General features: G+C 44.1%; 1 protein-coding gene across 2 annotated transcripts in view; it reads right to left on the reverse strand.

Moving 5' to 3' along the window:
* The window catches only part of LOC134408459 (myotubularin-related protein 9-like), a 38734-nt gene that overhangs the window by 12434 nt on the left and 3540 nt on the right, over positions 1-22760 (reverse strand). Inside the window, exons 2-6 of one of the 2 annotated variants that reach the window (XM_063140753.1) lie at positions 21015-21250; positions 19500-19559; positions 18010-18118; positions 2973-3098; positions 2446-2619 (exon numbers count right to left, since the gene is read on the reverse strand). In XM_063140753.1, coding sequence (XP_062996823.1) covers positions 2446-2619; positions 2973-3098; positions 18010-18118; positions 19500-19559; positions 21015-21211 — 666 coding nt within the window. In that variant the 5' untranslated portion in view covers positions 21212-21250. The remainder of the gene's footprint in view (positions 1-2445; positions 2620-2972; positions 3099-18009; positions 18119-19499; positions 19560-21014; positions 21251-22760) is intronic. The other variant, XM_063140754.1, reaches the window with a different exon arrangement.

Raw genomic sequence — 22760 nt, forward strand, 5'->3', positions numbered from 1 at the left:
CTTATTCACATTCTCCACACCAGGCATAGTTCTGTACACTTCATAGAATCATAGAATATTATAGTTGGAAGGGGCCTATAAGGCCATTGAGTCCAACCCCCTGCTCAATGCATCTCTCCCCTTACTCGCCTCTTTTCTAAGCTGAACAGTCCCAGATGCTGTAACCTTTCCTTGTAGGGGAGATGCTTCAGCCCTTCAATCATTTTAATTGCCCCTTTCTGCACTTCTTTTTTTCAACTCTTCAATATTCTTTTTTTAGGTCCAGTATTCCAAGTGTAGTCACACCATAGATTTGTCTAATCCATTTTCTAATTATGCCTAACATGGAATTTGTCCTTTTCGCAGCAGCCACACATGGAGTCAACATTTTCATCCAAATGTCCACCACAACCCCAAGATCTCTTTCTTGGTCAGTCACTGTTAGCTCAGATCCCATCAGCAAATGTGTGGATTTGGGATTTCCCATCCACACCAACTGTACATAGCATTACACTTCCTTACATTGAACTGCATTTGCTATCTTAATGCCCTTTCTCCCAGTTTGAAGAGATCCTTTTGGAGCTCTTCTCAATCCCTTTTTAATGACACCCAGTATTTTATTTATTTATTTATTTATTTATACCACCCAATAGCTGAAGCTCTCTGGGTGGTTCACAGAAATTTGGTGTTATTAACAAACTTGGCCACCTCACTGCTCACTCCTAATTCCAGATCATTCATGCACAAGTTGAAAAGCATTGATTCCAATACAGATCCCTGTGGGACCCCACAGTTTACATCTCTCCATCAGGAGAATTTACCATTTATTCCTACTCTTTGCTTTCTGCTCTGTAACCTCTCCTCTTACTCCATAACTGCTAATTTTGCTTGGGAGTCTTTGGTGAGTGACTTTACAAAGGCCTTTTGGAAGTCCAAGTAAACAATGTCTACCAGATCACCCCTGTCCACATGTTCCTTGACACTCTCAATGGGTTCTAAAAGTAGTGTGACAGGACTTACCTTTGCAGAAGCCATGTTGATTCTTTTTCAGCAGGCCTTGCCCTTCTATATGCCTACTAATTGTACCTTTAATAATGCTTTCAACTAATTTACTAGGAACAGATGGTAAGCTAACTGGCCTGTAATTTCCTGGATCACTTTTTAAAAATTGGTCATTCTCCAATTCTCTGGTACAGAGGTTGATCTTATGGACATGTTACATATTTTTGTGAGAAGACCTACAATTTCACATTTGAGTTCTTTAAGAACTTTAGGATGGATGCCATCTGGTCCTGGTGATTTATTAACTTTCAGTTTGTAAAAGGTTAAGAACTTAATTTTTTGTTTCAGCTCCTCAGTTCCTTAAACTCCCTTCCTGAAAACAGCAGTTCAAATGCAGGTATCTGTCCTACATCTTCTGCAGTGAAAACAGATGAAAATAATTAATTCAGCTTCTCTGCAATCCCTTTATATTCCTTTAGTACTCCTTTGACTCTGTTGTCATCCAACGGCCTTCCTAGCTGGTTTTCCGCTTCTGATAAATTTAAATAATTCTTTAATGTTGACATTGGTATTGTTAGCGATATGTTCCTCAAAATGCTTTTATGCATCTCTTATTACCTGCTTGCATCTCCTTCATGCAAACTTGTGCTGCCTTTTGTTTTCCTCATTTGGGCAAGATTTTCATTTTCTGAAAGAAGTGGTTTTTTTCTCTAATAGCTTGTTTGACTCTGCTCATTAACCATGCTGGTGATCTCTTGGACTTGGTGCTACCTGTGTTTTAAACATTTTAGCTAAGCTTCTATTATTACATTTTTTAGTAACTGCCAAGCATTTTGAAGGGATTTAGCCTTCTTGATGCCCACTTTCAACTTCCTTTTTACCAGTTCCCTCAGGTTTCCTATTTTGAAGCCAACTGTGACTCTGTTGGATTTCCTTGGCAATTTTCCACTTAAACATATATTAAATTTGATAGCACTGTGATCATCGTTTCAATTGGTTCAACAACACTCAGGCCGTTTCTACACCTGCCTTTATTCCAGGGATCATCCCTGTGCATGCAAATGGTACACAGGGGATCCTGGGAGCAGGCAGGGATGATCTCTCCATTTTCCTGGGATAATCGTTAGGTGCAGAAAGGGCCTTACATTTCCTAACAGTTCCTGGGCAGCACCACATAGAATTAAATCCAGGGTTGGTTCCATGATCAGCTGTCTACCTTTAGAATAGCATACACACAATATGTTTTCAGAGGCATTGTTGCCCCGGTACACTTATTTGGTGGTGGTAGAGTTTCTGACCTGCAATAGTGTCTTGTCAAAGTGTTGTTGTTGTTTTTGAAGCACTACAGCAATCTGGAGACCACAGAAGGATGTAGGAAAATATGAGTTTGTTATCCATGCCTAAGGAGGCATGAAGAAGGATGCAGGCAAGCAAACAAGGAAATGAGAAATTAGCTGGACTCACAGTCCCATTCTTTTTGTGGTAATAGCTGAGGACAGGAAACCGTCTCCCTTGGCGGAAGTGGGCGCTTTTCCTCAGGGCTGCATCATCCACTGTGGCCGGCACAATGGCAGCTGGAGGATAACTGGAACAGGCTCCAAAATCTTTGTTGACATAGCTGAGCCTCCAGGCACCTGTCTGGGAAGTGGGTTCAACATCAGACTTGGTTTCCTGTAGCCTTTACAGGACAAGGAAATGGGTCAGGTCATGTGCTGACTCTTAGGTGGGATTGTTTGCTCTGCTAGGAGGGGAAAGGAGGCCTTGGTTAAACTTGGTCTTTTGAGGCACAATCCTGGCCTGTGTCCTGCCATTAACTTGTAGACCACTTGAGCTGTTGAAGAGGTATTTGTGCAATGGAGGCAGAGAGTGGGGATGCCATTAACTTGGGAAGATGGGGAAGAGAATGAGTGGGGGAATTTGCAGCCACGCTCACACACACACACACCCCCTTTCCTTGCCTCTGCAAATGTACAGGCCTCACTGCTACTCACATCTGAAGCTAGTTGCTGGTAGTACTGCTCAAGTATGTGAAGCTGCCACCCATTTTCCAACTTCATGCTTTGGGGTCTGTAGAAGAAGGGGTACATCATCATCACCGATTCCACGGAGGAGAGGGCCTGTTGGAAAGAAGGACAGCGCATCATCTCAGCATCAGCTAAGGCCTTGCCCAGACCAATGGTGGCTTCCTACACTCCCAGGAACACAGGATTTCTCTGTCAGGACTCTTTACCTGACTGCAGGTAGCTGCTGCTGTGCCTGCCCTGGTTCGTGCTGGTCTTACGCACAACATGGAAGGAGACAGCAAAGACTTAACAGCCCCCCACCCTGCCCCCTCAAGCGGGATTGAAAACCCTGAATTTGTGCTGCTGCTGCTGCTTGAAATTAGAGCTATGTACCACAGTTAGGGGCTGGGCAAGAGCAGAATTCTGCTACACCCTGTCCTTGTACATTCCAGGCCTCCCCATGTCTTTCTTCTTCAGGGCAAACCCAGAGAACCAGGAAAGAACATGGCTGTGTGTCTTGTGCTGTGATAGCACGGAAGGCAGATTGGGTATTGGAGGCAAGATACAACTGCCTGGCAATATCATCTTTTGCTCTCTTAAAATAAAGAAACCAAGTTTCTAATCCTTTTTGTGGCAAAGGCATGCTTGATGGTGCATGGGCCATGCCTGCTGACATCTCAGGAGCCAAAGGGGTAGGGACTGAATAAGACTAGGGTGGGCAGGGTGGCTTCGGTGCCTTGCATAGCCCTTTCCGTTGAGTGTGCAAAGCCCCGCAGGACAGCATGGCCTTCTTGTATAGGCAGCAAAGGGGCCCGAATGCACCTCCTGGATGACACTCTGGATGGCAGCTAGCGCACAGCTCTGGCTGAGGACTGGGTCCCAAGGACACAATAACCTTTGCTGTCATGGCCGCCTTGGCCCCTCAGCGATGTCCCACTGGCAATGTCTTTCATTGTGAGACATAGGAACTCTGCCTTCTTCATTAAAATAAACAACATTGCTTACTGTCAATTTCCTTGTATTTGGATTTACAATTCTGTAACCTTTACATCCTTTTTTATAACCCACCAGCACACCAATTTCAGTTCTTCTGTCGAGCTTATTTCGTGTCTGTGCTGGCACATATGCATAGGCTTTTGACCCAAATACTCTTATATGCTTAAGATTGGGGGTATGTCCAATCCATAACTCAAATGGAGTTTTATCTGCTGCCTTTGTTAATAGTCTATTTTGCAGATATGCTGCAGTCATAACTGCCTCAGCCCAACAATACATATTTGGCAACTCAGAATCAATTAACATGCATCTAACCATCTCCATTAGATACCCATTCTTCCTCTCAGCTACTCCATCCTGTTCTGGAGTGTAAGGTACAGTATGTAAATGCTCAATGCCTTTTTCTTGCAAGTATGTTGCAATGTTATGTGTCAGTTAGAATAGCTTGAGGTCTTCTTCCGAATAGATTCTCCACACTAGCAACATAAGTTTCAGCTTATTTGCAGACTCAGCCTTGTTTTTCAGAAGATAAATTACACAGTACCTAGAAAAATCATCAATAAATGTTAAAATATATTTATTATGGCTACAGGACTCTGGTTTAATTTATTTATTTAAGGATTTTTATGCCGCCATTCAGCCAAAAAAGGGTCTCACGGCGCCTTATAAAAGTATTTCTTGACAGCCCCTGCCCACAGGCTTACAATGTAAAAGACATGACACAAAAGGAAAGGGGATTGGGAGGGAGGAGGAGGAGGGGGAAAAGGAAAGCAAATTCAGGCACTACAATCTTAGTTGCAAAGTTCAGCAGTTACAGTTGACAGCAGGAAGGAGGGGACTCTCAGCTGGAGCTGGACCCAGGCACGGTGGAGAGGTGCCTGGCTGCTGCTTCCTCCCTCACTGGTGGCCTCTCCAGAGACAGTTGGTAGCAGGAGGGAGGGGGCTCTCAGCTGGAGCTGGACCCAGGCCCGGTGGAGAGGTGCCTGGCTGCTGCTTCCTCCCTCACAATTGGACCACACAAATCCGAATGAATTAACTGCAAAGGTGTTAATGAGTTTCTCTGACTCTTTTTAGGTATGGAAGGTCTTGTTGTTGGGTCTATGATAAAATTCCTCTCCAAGCAAAGAGAGATTAGCAGAGCATACAGCGGTTTCTGATAGATTTCAGAGAAAGGGAATACAGCCAGGAACATAAACGACAGCAACAGGTAGTTCTTCAGCAATACTTTTACTGAGGCATAGACTTAGAGATCTTATTTACAATATCATACAGATATACTCACAGAACGTCACTTGTCACACAGAAGAGTACAGATATGCTTCTACACAAGACTTATATACACAGCATTATCTGTCTCTAACAATTTACAACATGATTGACAATCAATCACTCCTGTCAGGTCGTTAACCAATTAAACAATTATCACTTTGACCTTTAGAGTGACTGATGCAACACCAGGCAATTATTGCATCTAGCTGGGCTGAACAGAAAATACGGATATTTAAAAATAAAAACCCGGACACCCCTTCAATTTTTACTTATCTGATATTTTCTGTCTTTATACAAATACAGCAAAAATCAATTTGCACCACCCAGCTACTTCTTTGAAATTTAACATTTCACATAGTTCTGCATGCCTTACAATTTCCAGAGATTCCAAAACTTGCCATATTACTTTTTATTTCACAGTACATCAAAGTCAATAACCATTGGAACTCTCTGCCACCATAAATAAACTCAGAACTATAATAAGTAAGGTCCCGTGGCAAGGGAGCCTAAAAAGAAAAGGAGTGCAGGATGGGTGGGAGTATCTAAAAAATGAAATTTTAAAGGCACAGTTACAAACAATTCCAACAAGGAGAAAAGATAGAAGACAACAGAGGAAACCAATGTGGCTCCACAAAAAGCTTATTGATGAACTGAAAACAAAAAGGGATACATATAGGAAGTGGAAGGAAGGCCAGGCTACAAAAGAAGAGTACAGACAAGTGGCGCAGAAGTGCCGAAATGGCGTCAGGAAGGCTAAAGCTGTGAATGAGCTGAGATTAGCGAGGGATGCTAAAAGCAATAAAAAGGCTTTCTTCAGATACGTGAGTAGTAAAAGACAGAGGAAAGAAATGGTGGTTCAACTGCTTAATGAGGATGGCAAATTGATAACAGACGACAAACAAAAGGCTGAAGTGCTCAATTCCTACTTTGCCTCGGTCTTCTCCCAAAAGCGGATCTATGACCCCCCTGGAAAAAGTGAAGCAGAAGTTGAGGGGGCAGGATTGCAGTTTGAGATTGATAAACAAATGGTCAAAGAACACCTAATTTCCTTGAATGAGTTCAAATCCCCAGGGCCCGATGAACTGCATCCAAGAGTAATGAAGGAGCTAGCGGAAGAACTCTCAGAACCTTTGTCTATTATCTTTGCAAAATCATGGAAGATGGGTGAGGTGCCGGACGACTGGAGGAGGGCTAACGTTGTCCCTATCTTCAAAAAGGGCAAAAAGGAGGAACCTGGGAACTACAGACCAGTCAGCCTGACATCCATCCCTGGGAAAATTCTGGAGCAGATTATAAAGAAGTCAATCTGTAAACACCTTGAAATCAATGCAGTGATTACTAGAAGCCAACATGGATTTGTCAGGAACAAATCCTGTCAGACTAATTTGATCTCATTTTTTGATAGGATAACCTCCCTTGTGGACTGTGGGAATGCTGTGGATGTCATATATCTTGACTTCAGCAAAGCTTTTGACAAAGTACCACATGACATTCTGATTAACAAACTAGCTAAAAGTGGGCTAGATGGAACAACTATTAGGTGGATCCACAGTTGGCTACAGAATCGGACTCAAAGAGTACTTATCAATGGAACCTTCTCAAACTGGGGAGAGGCAACGAGTGGGGTGCCGCAGGGCTCAGTCCTGGGCCCAGTGCTCTTCAACATTTTTATTAATGATTTGGACAAGGAGGTGCAGGGAACGCTGATCAAATTTGCAGATGACACCAAATTGGGTGGGATAGCTAATACCCTGGAAGACAGAAACAAACTTCAAAGTGATCTTGATAGGCTGGAGTGCTGGGCTGAAAACAACAGAATGAAATTTAATAGGGATAAATGCCAAGTTCTACATTTAGGGAATAGAAACCAAATGCACAGTTACAAGATGGGGGACACTTGGCTCAGCAATACTACAAATGAGAAAGATCTTGGAATTGTTGTAGATCACAAGCTGAATATGAGCCAACAGTGCGATATGGCTGCAAGAAAGGCAAATGCTATTTTGGGCTGCATTAATAGAAGTATAGCTTCCAAATCACGTGAGGTACTGGTTCCTCTCTATTCGGCCCTGGTTAGGCCTCATCTAGAGTATTGCGTCCAGTTCTGGGCTCCACAATTCAAGAAGGACGCAGACAAGCTGGAGCGTGTTCAGAAGAGGGCAACGAGGATGATCAGAGGTCTAGAAACAAAGCCCTATGAAGAGAGACTGAAAGAACTGGGCCTGTTTAGCCTGGAGAAGAGAAGATTGAGGGGAGACATGATAGCACTCTTCAAATACTTAAAAGGTTGTCACACAGAGGAGGGCCAGGATCTCTTCTCAATTCTCCCAGAGTGCAGGACACGGAATAACGGGCTCAAGTTAAAGGAAGCCAGATTCCGGCTGGACATCAGGAAAAACTTCCTGACTGTTAGAGCAGTGCGACAGTGGAATCAGCTACCTAGGGAGGTTGTGGGCTCTCCCACACTAGAGGCATTCAAGAGGCAGCTGGACAACCATCTGTCAGGGATGCTTTAGGGTGGATTCCTGCATTGAGCAGGGGGTTGGACTCGATGGCCTTGTAGGCCCCTTCCAACTCTGCTATTCTATGATTCTATGATTCTATGAAATCAACACATTACATGCGCATATGGATTTAATTCACTTTCATCATCATAATACTTTTTCCACCATGGTTCCTCTTCCTTTTTTACTTTTGAAACCTTTTCTTTCTTTGACTGGGGCTTATTTTTAACAAGAAAAGTTTTATCTTAGAAACGCTCTGGAGGAATTCCCTTGTTAGAACGATTTGACCTTCTAACTGTCTGTTCTTGTTGCCTTTCCCCCTCAGCCTCCTGCTGTTGGCTGCTATCTATTGTTTTAGCTTCAGCACTCTCTTTTTCCCCTTCAGGCTTAGTTAACCCCTGAGGTTCCGGAATTTCCTGCTGCTCGCTAATTTCTTCTGGCAACTCAGCTGGTTTAGCAGATTCAGTTAACTCTTTTTCTGCTGGTTTGACAGACTTCGTTAACTCCTCTTCTGCTGCTGGCTCTTTTGCATTGTTTTTTAACTCCAACAATACACTTGGGTTTGAATGAATTCTCCCCCAATCCTGCTCAAAAAACTTAGCAGACTTTGTTATCAGGATCTTGCCATTATTCTGCAAAAACCTCCAACTTGTTCCCTGATAACCCACAAATCTAAGATTCAATGCATTTGCTCCTTTCTTGTGCCTTTCACTTAAAGGAACATTGACAGCTGCATAACTTCCCCAAACTCTTAAATGATCCAGCCTTGGCTTCCTGCCATGCATCAAATAATAGGGAATATTATTTATAGAGCTACTCCATGACAAATTGCACAAATCATTTGCAGCTCTAAATGCTTCAGCCCACAAACCTTTTTGCACACTGCTGTCCTGCATTAAACAATTCATTTTGTTTTTCAAGACACCAATTCTTCTTTCAACAGTGCCATTTTCCCAAGGATTTTTAACATCTATCAGTTTATGTTTAATTCCAAGTTTATCACAGAACTTTTTGAATTCAGAAGACATAAACTCTCCTCCCTGGTCACTTTTCAGAATACGTACTTGAGATTTAAAAAATCTTTCTACATATCTGACCCAAGATTTCAGTGTTTTTAAACAATCACTCTTCTTCTTGAGAAAATAAACCCAAGAATATCTTGAAAAATCGTCAACTAGCACAAACACATACTTGGCCCCTCCCAGACTGGTAGGAAAAGGTCCACACAAATCAATGTGCACCAAATCTAATTTTTCTTTAGCCCTCCAATCCCTGGACTTTGGAATATTGGCTATTTTAGATTTTGCCAAGCTGCATATTTTACAGTCTAGATAATTTTTACAATTCTTCATTTTGAGTCCTCCAGCACAGTCAATAGTTTTATTAAGTGCTTTGAACTCAATGTGTCCCATTCTCCGATGCATCAAATGGACACAGCCATCATGAGGTGATTTGTTGCTGGCCACACGATTCATCTGTGCCACGCACGGCATCTCCCCTTCATCTCCTGGCTCCATGTGGAAAAGACCATTCTTCTTTATCGCCGTTCCTTGCACCACTCCGTCTCGCTCCACGCAGCATCTGTCTCCTTCGAACTTCACCGAAAAACCGAGCTCCGTCAGCGTTGACACCCCGAGCAGGCAATATTTCAACTCCGGCACGAAAAGAACCTCCTTCAACTTCATCCTTAAGGAATTTATAGCACAGACTCCCTTGCCAACGACCTTGGCAACACGCCCGTCCGCCAAACTGACTTCCTTTAAAGTTGTTCCTTCCACATCATCAAATAAATCTCTCCTGTTACTTATGGTTCGACTGCACGCTGAATCAATCAACCATATCCCATCACGCTTACTGGATTCTGCACCTGAAAGAAAACAAACTTTCCCTTCTTTGGCTTCCACACAGGAAATTCCAGACTCCAGATTCACACGGCATTCCTTTTTCATATGCCCTGGTTTGCCACATCGAAAACACTTCGGCTTAAACCTTTTTTCTCTCCTTTTGCCATCGATAGTCACATTCTCAGCCATTTCTCCTCTTGGCAACGTATTAACTCTTTCCTTTCCAGCCAATTTACGATCTTGGACATCAGCAGCGCTCCTTTCTTGCCTCCTCTGCTCTTCTCCAATTAATCTTCCATAGACATAATTCAATGTCAAATTTTGTACTGGAACATTTTCAAGAGTTGTTACTAATACATCATATGACTTAGGCAAACTTGACAGAATAATATAACACATGTTTTCACCAGACAACCGCATTCCGCTGGCACTTAGCTGGTTAAAGCATTCTCTCAGTGACTGTAAATGCTTAGTCATGCTTCCGCCTTCCTCCAGCCTTGCCCGGTAAATCTGTCTGGTCAGTGTTATTCGACTCCCTGCAGTTTCTCTCACGTATACTGCACGTAACTTAGTCCAAATCACATTGGGAGTATCAGAGCGATCTATGTAAGACAATTGATCATTACGGAGACAAAAAACAATAATTGCTTTTGCACGCTCTACAATTCTGTCCCATTCGGCTTGTTCTTCTCTGTCCAACATTCCCGGACGTGGATTAGCTACTGCAAACCATAAACCGTCCTTTTTCAAAGCCATTTCCATTTTAAAGGACCATGCTAAATAATTGACGTCTGTTAACAGCTCCATAGGAACATTAGTACCCACGGTTTGAGCCATCTCTTTGATCTCCTTTCCACTTGACTCTCCTTTCTCCGACCGGCTCTGTCTTCCAGACACCTCGGCTTTTGAGTCAGCGTCTCTTTCCTCACCACTCAGCATTCCAGACCTCCGTACCAACTACTCAAGGCAGACCGCCTCTCCAGTAAGTCGGCTTTCCCTGCACGTCTTAGCTGAATCCTGCTGAGAAAAACTCACTGTTTTCCTGCTGTGAAACCTCTTTCCAGGCTTCCGTTCTCCGACAATCTCAGCCACAGGCTTTCTGCTCACAAGAGATAGATTTCTCCTCTCCACATACCGAGCACTCCTGGGCTTCCTGGAAACGCCACTCCAGAACCTCCTTAGCACCTGGCTGGTTCTGGTTCTGCTGGTTCTGCTCCGGTTCTGGTTCTGGTCCGAACTGGGCCCATAACCCTGTTGGGTCTATGATAAAATTCCTCTCCAAGCAAAGAGAGATTAGCAGAGCATACAGCAGTTTCTGATAGATTTCAGAGAAAGGGAATACAGCCAGGAACATAAACGACAGCAACAGGTAGTTCTTCAGCAATACTTTTACTGAGGCATAGACTTAGAGATCTTATTTACAATATCATACAGATATACTCACAGAACATCACTTGTCACACAGAAGAGTACAGATATGCTTCTACACAAGACTTATATACACAGCATTATCTGTCTCTAACAATTTACAACATGATTGACAATCAATCACTCCTGTCAGGTCGTTAACCAATTAAACAATTATCACTTTGACCTTTAGAGTGACTGATGCAACACCAGGCAATTATTGCATCTAGTTGGGCTGAACAGAAAATACGGATATTTAAAAATAAAAACCCGGACACTTGTGCCTTTCCCTAGCAGGCAAGTTTCACATTCTTGACGGCAATTTTTCTTTTTGCAGGTTTTAATGTTCATTCCTTTCACCAAATTTTTCTTCTGTAAATTCATAGATGACATAATCTCAATGACCAAGTCTTTTGTGCCATATATGTATGCAGTCTTCACTTGAGCACATTTTAGTTGTGTTGACTTTCTCTTCTCTTTTAATATTCAAAATAAAAACGCCATTATTTTCAAAACCTTCTGCACACAACTGTCCATTTTTGGTTATACTGCATTTATATTTGTTAAAATTCACATTAAATCCTCTTTTTGTTAAACGTAAAACACTCAATAAGTTGTCTGTGATATCTGGTACATATAGTACATTATGAACACTGTTATTATGCCCTCCTGGGTACTCGGTGGAGGGGGGGTTGCCGTGGTCTATAGGAATACAATCTCCCTCTCTAGGCTTCCTGTTCAGTCGAGTGCTGGTCTGGAGTGTCTGTACTGTGTGTTGGGTACTCGAGACAGATTAGGGATTCTGCTGGTGTACCGTCCACCCCGCTGCCCAACAGTCTCCCTGCCTGAGCTGACGGAGGTTGTCTCGGACCTGGTGTTGAGGACCCCCAGGATGGTGGTTCTGGGGGATCTCAACTTCCATGCCGAGGCCACTGTATCCGGAGCAGCTCAGGACTTCATGGCTGCCATGACAACCATGGGGCTGTCTCAACATGTCACTGGCCCAACGCATGTAAAAGGACACACGCTTGATCTGGTTTTCTCGACTGGACAGGAGGATGGTGATCTGAAAGTGGGAGAATTAACATCTACCCCCTTGTCATGATCGGATCACTTCCTATTGAGGTTTAGACTCTCGGCGGCCTTTCCCCTCTGCAAGGGTGGGGGGGCTATTAAAATGGTCTGCCCCCAGAGGCTAATGGACTCCGATGGATTCCAGAGGGCTCTGGGGGATTTTCCTGCTGATATGGCCGGTGCTCCTGTCGAAGCCCAGGTCGCTCTGTGGAATGCAGAGATGACTCGGGCAGTTGACACGATCGCACCCAAGCGTCCTCTCCCTCTGAGCAGAGCCCGGTCAGCTCCTTGGTATACACCTGAGCTGAGGGCAATGAAGCAAGAGGGGAGATGGCTAGAACGCAGGTGGAGGAAAACTCGTGCTGGGTCTGATCGAACACGGGTTAGAGCTCACTATCGAGCCTACTCTGTGGCGGTGAGGGTGGCAAAGAGGCAGTTCTTTTCCACCAGCATTGCATCTTCTCAGTGTCGTCCGGCGGAGCTTTTCCGGGTGGTTTGCGGCCTGTTACACTCTGGGCCAGGGCGTGAGATAGTTGAACCCTCGGTAGCACGCTGTGACGAGTTTGCACGGCACTTTGAAGATAAAGTCGCTCAGATTAGTCATGAATTGGACACAACACTTAATGCAGCTCCACTAGTAAAGGCGTTCAGAGCGCCTCTACTAGTGGAGCGTCCAGTTCAGTTTTACTGGATGAGTTTCAGTTATTGAGGACTGAGGATGTGGACAAGGTGCTTGGCCAAGTCCGGTCAACCACCTGTGTGCTTGCCCCTTCATGGCTCATTACATCAAATAAGGAGGGGATCGCCGGCTGGGTCCAGGAGGTTGTAAATGCCTCCTTGAGAGAGGGAGTGGTGCCGGCCTATTTAAAAGAGGGGGTAAATAGACCACTCCTGAAGAAGCCTAATCTGGACCCGGAGGATGTTAACAACTACAGGCCGGTGGCTAATATCCCTTTCCGGGGCAAGGTGCTTGAGCGGGTGGTTGCAGGACAACTCCAGGCACTCTTGAATGAAATGGATTATCTAGATCCATTTCAATCGGGTTTCAGGCCTGGTTTTGGAACAGAAACTGCCTTGGTCGCCCTGTGGGATGACCTCTGTCAGGAGACAAGGGGAGTGCGACCCTGTTGGTTCTCCTGGACCTCTCAGCGGCCTTCGATACCATCGACCATGGTATCCTTCTGGATAGGTTGTCTGAGTTGGGAGTGGGAGGTACTGCGTTGCAGTGATTCCGCTCCTACTTGGATGGCCGATTCCAGAAGGTGGTGCTGGGGGATTATTGCTCTGTGCCGTGGCTCCTAAGCCATGGGGTTCCGCAGGGCTCTATCTTATCCCCTATGCTGTTTAACATATACATGAAGCCACTGGGGGAGGTTATTCCGAGATGTGGACTGAGGTGTCATCAATATGCGGATGATACCCAGCTCTACCTTTCCTTTTCATCAAACCCAGGTGAGGCAGTGACTGTTCTGAACCAGTGCCTGGGCACGGTAATGGACTGGATGAGGGCTAACAAATTGAGACTCAATCCAGACAAGACGGAGGTACTGTTAGCGGGTGGTTCATCTGTCCGGCGAGGTGATGTTTTCCCTGTCCTGGACAGGGTTGCATTCTCCCTAAAGGATCGGGTCCGTAGTTTGGGGGTGCTCTTGGATCCAGAACTGTCACTTGAGGCACAGGTGAACTCAGTGGCAAAGAGCACCTTTTATCAGCTTAGGTTGATATATCAACTACGCCCTTATCTGGAAAGAGATAGCCTAGCTACAGTTATCCATGCTCTGATAACCTCTAGTTTGGATTACTGCAATGCGTTGTACGTGGGTCTGCCTTTGAAAACAGCTGGTACAAAACAGAGCAGCCCGTTTACTAACAGGGACTGGCCGGCGAGCTCACATTACGCCAGTCCTTTTACAACTTCATTGGCTGCCAGTCCAGGTCTGGGCCCAATTGAAAGTGCTGGTATTGATATTTAAAGCCCTAAACGGTTTGGGGCCAGGTTATTTGAAGGAACGCCTCCTCCCATATGTACCTGCCCGGACCTTAAGATCATCTACAGGGGCCCTTCTCCGTGAGCCCCTGCCAAAGGAAGTGAGACAGGTGGCTACTAGGAGGAGGGCTTTCTCCGCTGTGGCACCTCGGTTGTGAAATGAGCTCCCCAGAGAGGTCCGCCTGGCGCCTACACTGTACTCCTTTCGTCGCCAGCTGAAGACCTTTTTATTCTCTTAGTATTTTAACACTTAATTTGAACTTAAATTTAAATTTTACTGTTCTAACTCTGTATTTTAATCTTATATCAATTTTGTTGCATGGTTTTATCCTGGTTGTGCTTTTTATACTGTATTTTGTAATTGTGCTTTTAACATGTTGGTTGTCTTATTATGATTTTAACTTTTGTGAACCACCCAGAGAGCTTTGGCTATTGGGCGGTATAAAATGTAATAAATAAATAAATAAATAAATAAATAATTTTCATCCTTTACAATACATTTCAGGAATCCATTTCCTATGCCTTTTACAGCTAATGTCTATCCATCAGCCAGTGTGACCGTTTCATTAGAACTATTGTCTAATTCTTTGAAAAAATTAGCATCTTTACACATATGTGATGTCACTCCTGAATCGATCAGCCAACTTGTCTTGTTATTTTGAAGACATGTTCCTGTGAAAGCTGTAAACGTACTATTTGATTGATTACTGCAACTGCTTTGAAATCTTTTCTTATCACTACTTTTATCACCACTGCTTTGCTAAATGTCCCAATCGACCACAAGAAAAACATCTTCTATTCTTTAAATACGTCTGTACTGTAGATTTGTTGCTATCAGGCTGGTTGCCATGGTTACTAGGACCAGGCCTCGGTTTAACTGCTAATGCCTGTGTGTGTCTCTCACACTCTTTGGAGTTTCTTTCTTGTCGCTTAACGGCTTCTTCTTTAAGACGAGAAATAACATGACTAAAAGTTAAATTGTCTCTGTTCTCCAAGGCATTAATCAAGGAATCATAAATTTCTGGTAAACTTGAAAGTAATAAAATTATTTTGTCTTCCTTACTAAAATAATTTCTTATGGATTTTAGCTGATCCATCAAGCCAGCCATTTCACTCAAATCTCCTGCCTCAGGCAACTTCAAATTAAGTAACTTCCTGGACAAGTACAGTCTTTCATTGAGACTTTTTCTTCCAAAATACTATTCCAGCCCATTCCACAACTCCTCGGCTGTTGTAAAATCTTTTATGTGACATAAGTCTTCATTACTCACAAATGTAGTTATTTCTGCTCTCATTTTTCTATCACGTTTCAGCCAAACTGTTAAATTTGCATCTTCAGTCAGGGCATTTTCTTCAACTGTGTCCCACAGATCTTTCTTCACAAACTCATTCTTCATTGGAAACTTCCATAACAAATAATTGCCAGACGTGAGTTTGGGAACACTCTCAGCAATCTTCACTGCTCCTGTATATAGAGCCATTACTTTATTCTCTCTGATCAGTATTTAGTGTGATCTGGGCCCATAACCCTATTAGAAAAAACTCTCTCTATATATAACTCTGTTAGGAGTTATATGTGACATATAGAAAGATAGCAGCAAAGGAATATACAGTCGTGTGAAAAAGAAAGTACACCCTCTTGGAATTGTATGATTTTACATATCAGGACATAATAACAATCATCTGTTCCTTAGCAGGTCTAAAAATTAGGTAAATATAACCTCAGATAAACAACAACACATGACATATTACACCATGTCATGATTTATTTAACAGAAATAAAGCCAAAATGGAGAAGCCATGTGTGAAAAAGTAAGTACACCTTATGATTCAATAGCTTGTAGAACCACCTTTAGCAGCAATAACTTGAAGTAATCATTTTCTGTATGACTTTATCAGTCTCTCACATCGTTGTGGAGGAATTTTGGCCCACTCTTCTTTACAACGTTGCTTCAGTTCATTGAGGTTTGAGAGCATTTGTCTATGCACAGCTCTCTTAAGGTCCCGCCACAGCATTTCAATCGGGTTGAGGTCTGGACTTTGACTGGGCCATTGCAACACCTTGATTCTTTTCTTTTTCAGCCATTCTGTTGTAGATTTGCTGGTGTGCTTGGGATCATTGCCCTGTTGCATGACCCAATTTCGTCCAAGCTTTAGCTGTCGGACAGATGGCCTCACATTTGACTCTAGAATACTTTGGTATACAGAGTTGTTCATGGTCGACTCAATGACTGCAAGGTTCCCAGGTCCTGTGGCTGCAAAACAAGCCCAAATCATCATCCCTCCACCACCGTGCTTGACAGTTGGTATATGGGGTGTTTGTGCTGATATGCTGTGTTTGGTTTTCGCCAAACGTGGCGCTGTGCATTATGGCCAAACTTCTCCACTTTGGTCTCATCTGTCCAAAGGACATCATTCCAGAAGTCTTGTGGTTTGTTCAGGTGCAACTTTGCAAACCTAAGCCGTGCTGCCACGTTCTTTTTAGAGAGAAGAGGCTTTCTCCTGGCAACCCTTCCAAACAAACCATACTTGTTCAGTCTTTTTCTAATTGTACTGTCATGAACTTTAACATTTAACATGCTCACTGAGGCCTGTAGAGTCTGAGATGTAACTCTTGGGGTTTTTGCAATTTCTCTGAGCATTGCACGGTCTGACCTTGGGGTGATTTTGCTGGGACGTCCTCTCCTGGGAAGATTGGCAACAGTCTTGAATGTTTTCCACTTTTGAATCATCTTTCTCACTGTAGAATGATGGACTTTAAATGGTTTGGAAATGGCCTTATAACCCTTCCCAGATTGATGGGCAGCAGCAATTGCTTCTCTAAGATCATTGCTGATGTCTTTCCTCCTTGGCATTGTGTTAACACACACCTGGATGCTCCAGACTAGCAAACTGAAAAAAAAACTTTGGCTTTTATAGAGGTGGTCATACTCGCTGATGATCAATTAATCACGGGCATTTGATTAGCAGCACCTGTCTGCTACTTAGCATCTTAATTCCTATGGAAGCAGTAAGGGTGTACTTACTTTTTCACACATGGCTTCTCCATTTTGGCTTTATTTCTGTTAAACAAATCATGACACGTGTTGTTGTTCATCTGAGGTTGTATTTACCTAATTTTTAGACCTGCTAAGGAACAGATGATTGTTATTATGTCCTGATATGTAAAATGATACAATTTCAAGAGGGTGTACTTTCTTTTTCACACGACTGTACTTGACCAGAGGATATATATTAAAGTGTTTCTTTATGTTGAGTTTGAAGAAAGTAGTAACAACAAATAACGAGAGACTACAAAACAGTCTGTCCTTTCCTTAATACAGACAACACACAACACCCACACAGAGAAGAGCAGTTAACTGCCTTTTTCAACTGCAACAGAACAGAGCAGAACCACCATCCCCACCTTATACTGTTAGACTGCCTAGAATCAGACTATTAACGTAATATTCCTAACATTACCGTATTTCTTTGATTCTAAGACGCCATCGATTGTAAGACGCACACTAATTTCAGTACCACCAATAGAAAAAAGCTTTGATTCTAAGAAATAATAAACGCACCTGCGATTCTAAGACGCACCCCGTTTTTAGAGATGTTTATATGGGGGGGGGGAAGTGCATCTTAGAATCAAAGAAATACGATAGTTGCATCTTTGCCTCCCTGCAATTATTTTGAGAAGAGTCTCATCAAAATGGCTGCCCTTGATGTCCCAGCCTGCCCCCTGGTGGTCCTTTTAAGCAACCACAACGCCTTTCCCCTTCCCCACAGGGGACCTCGAAGTGCTTAATCTATAAATGTTGAGGGCCAGAGGTAGGGAGGACACCCATTTTCTGCCTCCTTTCCCCCAAGGACTGGCGATGGTGATGACATGCACTCTGCATATGTTTCCCTTCAATGGACCGAGTTCCAAGGGAGCCAGGCAGGATGCGTGTTCTGCTCACCTCAATGGAACGGGCAACGTTCAGACACTCCTCCATTCCCAGGATCTCCAGCTGCAGAACTTTCAAGTCTTTGCATTTGAGAGTGATGGTGCCAGAAGCATTTGTAAGTCTGTGGAGAAGATCAAGACAAGGAGGCATGAAGCAGGCCCTGATCCATCGCACAGGAGTTGCTTTGGAAAGCACATGCAGCAGTTGTCGGGTTGCAAACAGAAAACCTGAAGCTGTGGCAAAGCGGGAGGCAACAGGTGGGGTAGAGGCTGCATGATGCAGATTCTCTGGCCAGAGCCCCAAGCTAAAACTCGCCCGGTCTGTTCTGAGACAGGCAGGAAGAGTCACTGGAGAGAACGAGGGAGCAGCAACAATCTGTGGCGATGGGTTTATTGCCCCCTCTTGAATCTGGATTAAAGTAATCCAAAATCACCGCTCCACCTCTGATTCTGTTACACAACGGGGTGTCAGTTAATTTCCCAGTGTCTTTCCTGAATTTCATTCCCCTCTGTCCTTACAGTGACTATGCTTCCCCCACCCGTGTATAAATGCCTGCCAACTCTGGGTGACGGTCCATGCATCCGATAGCCCGTGCATCTGTGCTTAGGCTATAATGCATGAATTCATCTTTAAGGTACCAGAGATGCAGCCTGGCTGTTTTATTCCTGCAAGAGGGTAGCAGGGTGATCCCTCTGCAAATGGTCCTTACACAGTCTTGCAGTACAGGCATCACCCAGAAAAATGCCTCAGAGAGGCAGTGAAAACCTTTCCTATTCTTGAATCAGCTGGGTGATGGCCACATTCACACCTACTTGGTCAAACGAGGATCCTGCAGGGATCTCCCATATCTTCGTCCGTGGGGCAGTTTATTCTCCACAGGGAGAAAAACAAATTGATTCTTAATTAACAGTTACTAGACTAGAGCCTGCAAGCCGCTCTCTCAGACGCTTTGAATGTAAGGGGGCTTTGCGTGTTGTCATGCTGTAATTTCAGCAAAGGGTCTTGAAATATCCCTGGAGGTCTTTAGGCTGCTGTTGATCTCAGCTACCTCTGCAGATGAAAGCAGCAGCCTCTGGCCAAGACACCCTGTCCCAACATTTTCACTCATGTGGGAAGAAGCAGGGTTATGGGAGAGGCACTCCACTCCGTACATGCTGAGATACAGAATGTCATTATTACTCCACTCATTCTTGGATTGAACCAGGTTCTGGACGAAACGCTGTGCTTCAAATTGAATCCTCCTGGCCTCCCCCTTCCCACGCAATCTGACTGGTTCTCCAAGGCAGAGAACGGCATGCAGGATGGCTTGCAGGTCTTTCTCCCTGTCCAAGCAGGCCCCAGAAGGGAGCAGCACGTGTGTCCCTGGCAGGAGGGAGGCCTTCACACGCACCCCCTAATCCCACCCCAGTTCTGCAAAGAAGCGGCACAGGCAGAAGGGCAAATGAACTGTCAGCCCCGAAGCAGCTGTGCCTGGCAGTCTGAAAAGGGGTTAAAAGGCAAACCTGGTCTCTCGAGTGGAGCTGTTAGTCCTGGAGCTTTGATACCAGCTCAGATTCTGAACACTGGGTGTTACAGGAAGGAAAGAGGAGAGGTTAGTTATCATCACGCCACAGGTGCGGGGGGTTAGTTTGGGCCCCCGCTGTGGCTGGCTTCAAAGCCTGTTTCCGACTTCTCCGAGAAAAAGCCGTCCATCTGCGCTGCCTCTTTGGGGGGGAAACGGCTTCGCGTGTTGCTCCCAGGGCTGGCAGGTGGACGATCACAACCTTTCTGCTCCCCCCCCCTCCTGCTCTTGTGCTTTTCACAGCAGCCTGAGATGAAGATGTTAAGCAGACAATGCTTTTACCCATGGCTTGATCTGCAGGCCAGGAGGAACGAAACATCACCTGCTGAATTTCCAAACATCAGACTCCAGTTAAAAGCGCAGGAGCAGGAACAAAGGTGGCAACCTGACATTTAAGCAGGAGAAAGGAGTAACTCCCCGTTATGGGATATACACCTGCCAAGTCCCAGAAGAGGAAGCTCTGCCTCTGACCCTAAAGCACATTTTTCTGACTGTGCTATTTAACTCTTGGGAAAGTACACTAGGGCGTGGATGCTAATGTTTGTATTGGCAGTATCGTCCTTTTGAGGCTGAGCCGTCAGTTCAGCTACCTCTCTAGTCCAGGTACCTGTTGCTTTAGATGGCAGCCAAAGGAGCTAAGGTCTGCAGAAGTGCTAGCTCTGTTTACTTTATGAAGCAGCCAAGGCCCTCTGCATTCACCTTGCAAGACTTGGATCTGAGCGCAGGTTTCGGGTTTAGCAGGGCTTGTATTAACTTGCAAAGCAGCTGACATTTCTTGGGGAAGGGCTGCAAGGCTCTGATTTGATAAAGCAGTTTAGGCTCCGCAAAGCTCATTTTGGTCAGGCTGCAGAAACTAGGCAGGGGGTCAGTGGGAGTGAGGGAGCCCGGTTTGACATCATGCAATAGGGGCATCAGCAATCCCTGTGGGTCCAGGCTGTCTGAAGGAACGCCTCCTCCCATATGTACCTGCCCAGACCCTCAGATCATCTTCAGGGGTCCGCCATTATGATGATTTCCCAAGATGCCCCTATATCTCATTTTAATCTACATGGTCATAAATGCCACCATACCAAATTTCATACTTGTATCACAATGTGCACAATTTTTTTTGCTAAGCCGCTCTACTATATACTCCTTTCGACACCAGGTGAAGACCTTTGTATTTTCCCAGAATTTAAACAGTTTATCATCTTAGTTTTAACTTTGCTGTTTTAAATCAGTATTTTAAATCTGTATTAATCTCTGCATTGCTGCTCAGTTTTAGCCTGCTTGTGCTTTTATATTGCACTTCTCTACTGTGTTTTTATACTATTGTTTGTTTTATACTTCGAATTCTCTTCATGGTTTTTAATTTTTGTGAACCGCCCAGAGAGCTTTGGCTATTGGGTGGTATAGAAAAGCAATAAATAAATAAACTGCCATTAAGACCTGAAGTGATGCTGGGGAGATCATTCACCTTTTCTCAAGGGCGTCCACATTGCGAATAAGAAGCCATAACTCGATCTGGCTCTGCTCCCCACTTCCCCCCGTCTGGGATGATAAAAGCAGGTGATGGCTGGTGATGCAAAGTGTCCCTGTAACTGGCTGGAGTCCTGGGCAGGAGAAAACCACGTTGTCCACTTTGGTGGTCTTGATCAACTCTGCAAATTCCATGGCAGGGCGAGGCAGCAGATTGTAGTCCTGGGCAGCAGACTGTAGAGGAGAAAAAGTATTCAGGTGCAAACTGAATAAGGGAAGCAGGATTTAGGGAGGGGGGAACCTTCTTCCCTGTGTTTCAAAAAAACAACAACAGACAATAATTGGTCAGAGATGGCTATATTCCTGGCCAACTTATTCATCTCTGTGAGTATTGTGGTAAACAATTAAGCTGGCTATGCATGTCAGAGGCATAAATTCTTTTGCATAAAACAAAAAGCGTGTGTGTGTGTGTTGATGCCTATTTTATCTGCGTTGATGCTGCTGCTGTAAGAGATCGAATAATCACCATAACAAAAGCTCTTAAAATACACTAGGATAAGGGATGGTAGTTTAACCCTGAACATATCCAAGAGGTATATGAAGCCTGGGTCAAAATTATAAGATAACCATAATCTATTTATTTTTTGATATAGCATTTTTGAATGTGCAAAGCCCTCCACATATACGTATTATCTTGTGATTCTTGCAATGACCCTATTAGGTAGGCTGGTATTCTCATGAGAAGTAGCAAAAAGCAACCAAGCTGGTAAGGGCTCTGGGCAGAATGTACACAACTGCTTTAAAATGGTTTACAACAGTAGTGACAACTGTTAGGGCCAGGACACATACCGTTTTCAAACCATTTTCAAAGTGTCACATCCTACTTGGTGTAGATCTGGCCTTGGACATTAAGTCCTTTGAGGAAAGATTGAAGACAAGGAAGGGGAAATTGGAATATCCAATGGGTTCAAATGACAAGAAAGGGGATTTTGACTAAACTACCTGATGATCCAAGCTGTTCAACCGTAGAACAGGCTGCCTCACAAGGTGGTGGACTCTCCTTTGTTAGAGGTATTTAAGCAGAGGCTGGAGATGCACCTATCAGCATGTTGTAACAACAGATCTCCTGCACCAGGAGTCCTGCCAAAAAGAAAGAGGGAAAAGATGGCCCAGATGGGACTGGGCCCTGCACCACTCAGAGCAGCTTGCTAGCAAAACGGTTTTGCTCTCTTTTTTAGAGAGCTGCAACATCACAGCATTCTTGGGAAGGGAAGTAAAGGAAGGAAGGAAGGCCTTTCTCCTGTATTTTGCAAATCCAGCCACTTTACTTCCATCCCCTCTGTACCACAGTTGCCTGCTTCTCTATGGCTGACAATACTGTGAGAACTACATGGAATTTGAACTAAGCTCATTGCTGGCATGAGGGACTGGGTGGGGTTCCCATCATAGGGGAACGGTTCTGCTTAGCTCCAGAATCCTGCATCATAATTTGCTGCAAATTTATTTATTTATTTATTTATTACATTTTTATACCGCCCAATAGCCGAAGCTCTCTGGGCGGTTCACAAAAATTAAAACCATCATAAAACAACCAACAGGTTAAAAACACAAATACAAAATACAGTATAAAAAGCACAACCAGGATAAAACCACGTAGCAAAATTGATATAAGGTTAAAATACAGAGTTAAAACTGTATAATTTAAATTTAAGTTAAAATTAAGTGTTAAAATACTGAGTGAATA

Source organism: Elgaria multicarinata, chromosome 13 (genome assembly GCF_023053635.1).
Source record: "Elgaria multicarinata webbii isolate HBS135686 ecotype San Diego chromosome 13, rElgMul1.1.pri, whole genome shotgun sequence".
NCBI classification, from domain to species: domain Eukaryota; kingdom Metazoa; phylum Chordata; class Lepidosauria; order Squamata; family Anguidae; genus Elgaria; species Elgaria multicarinata.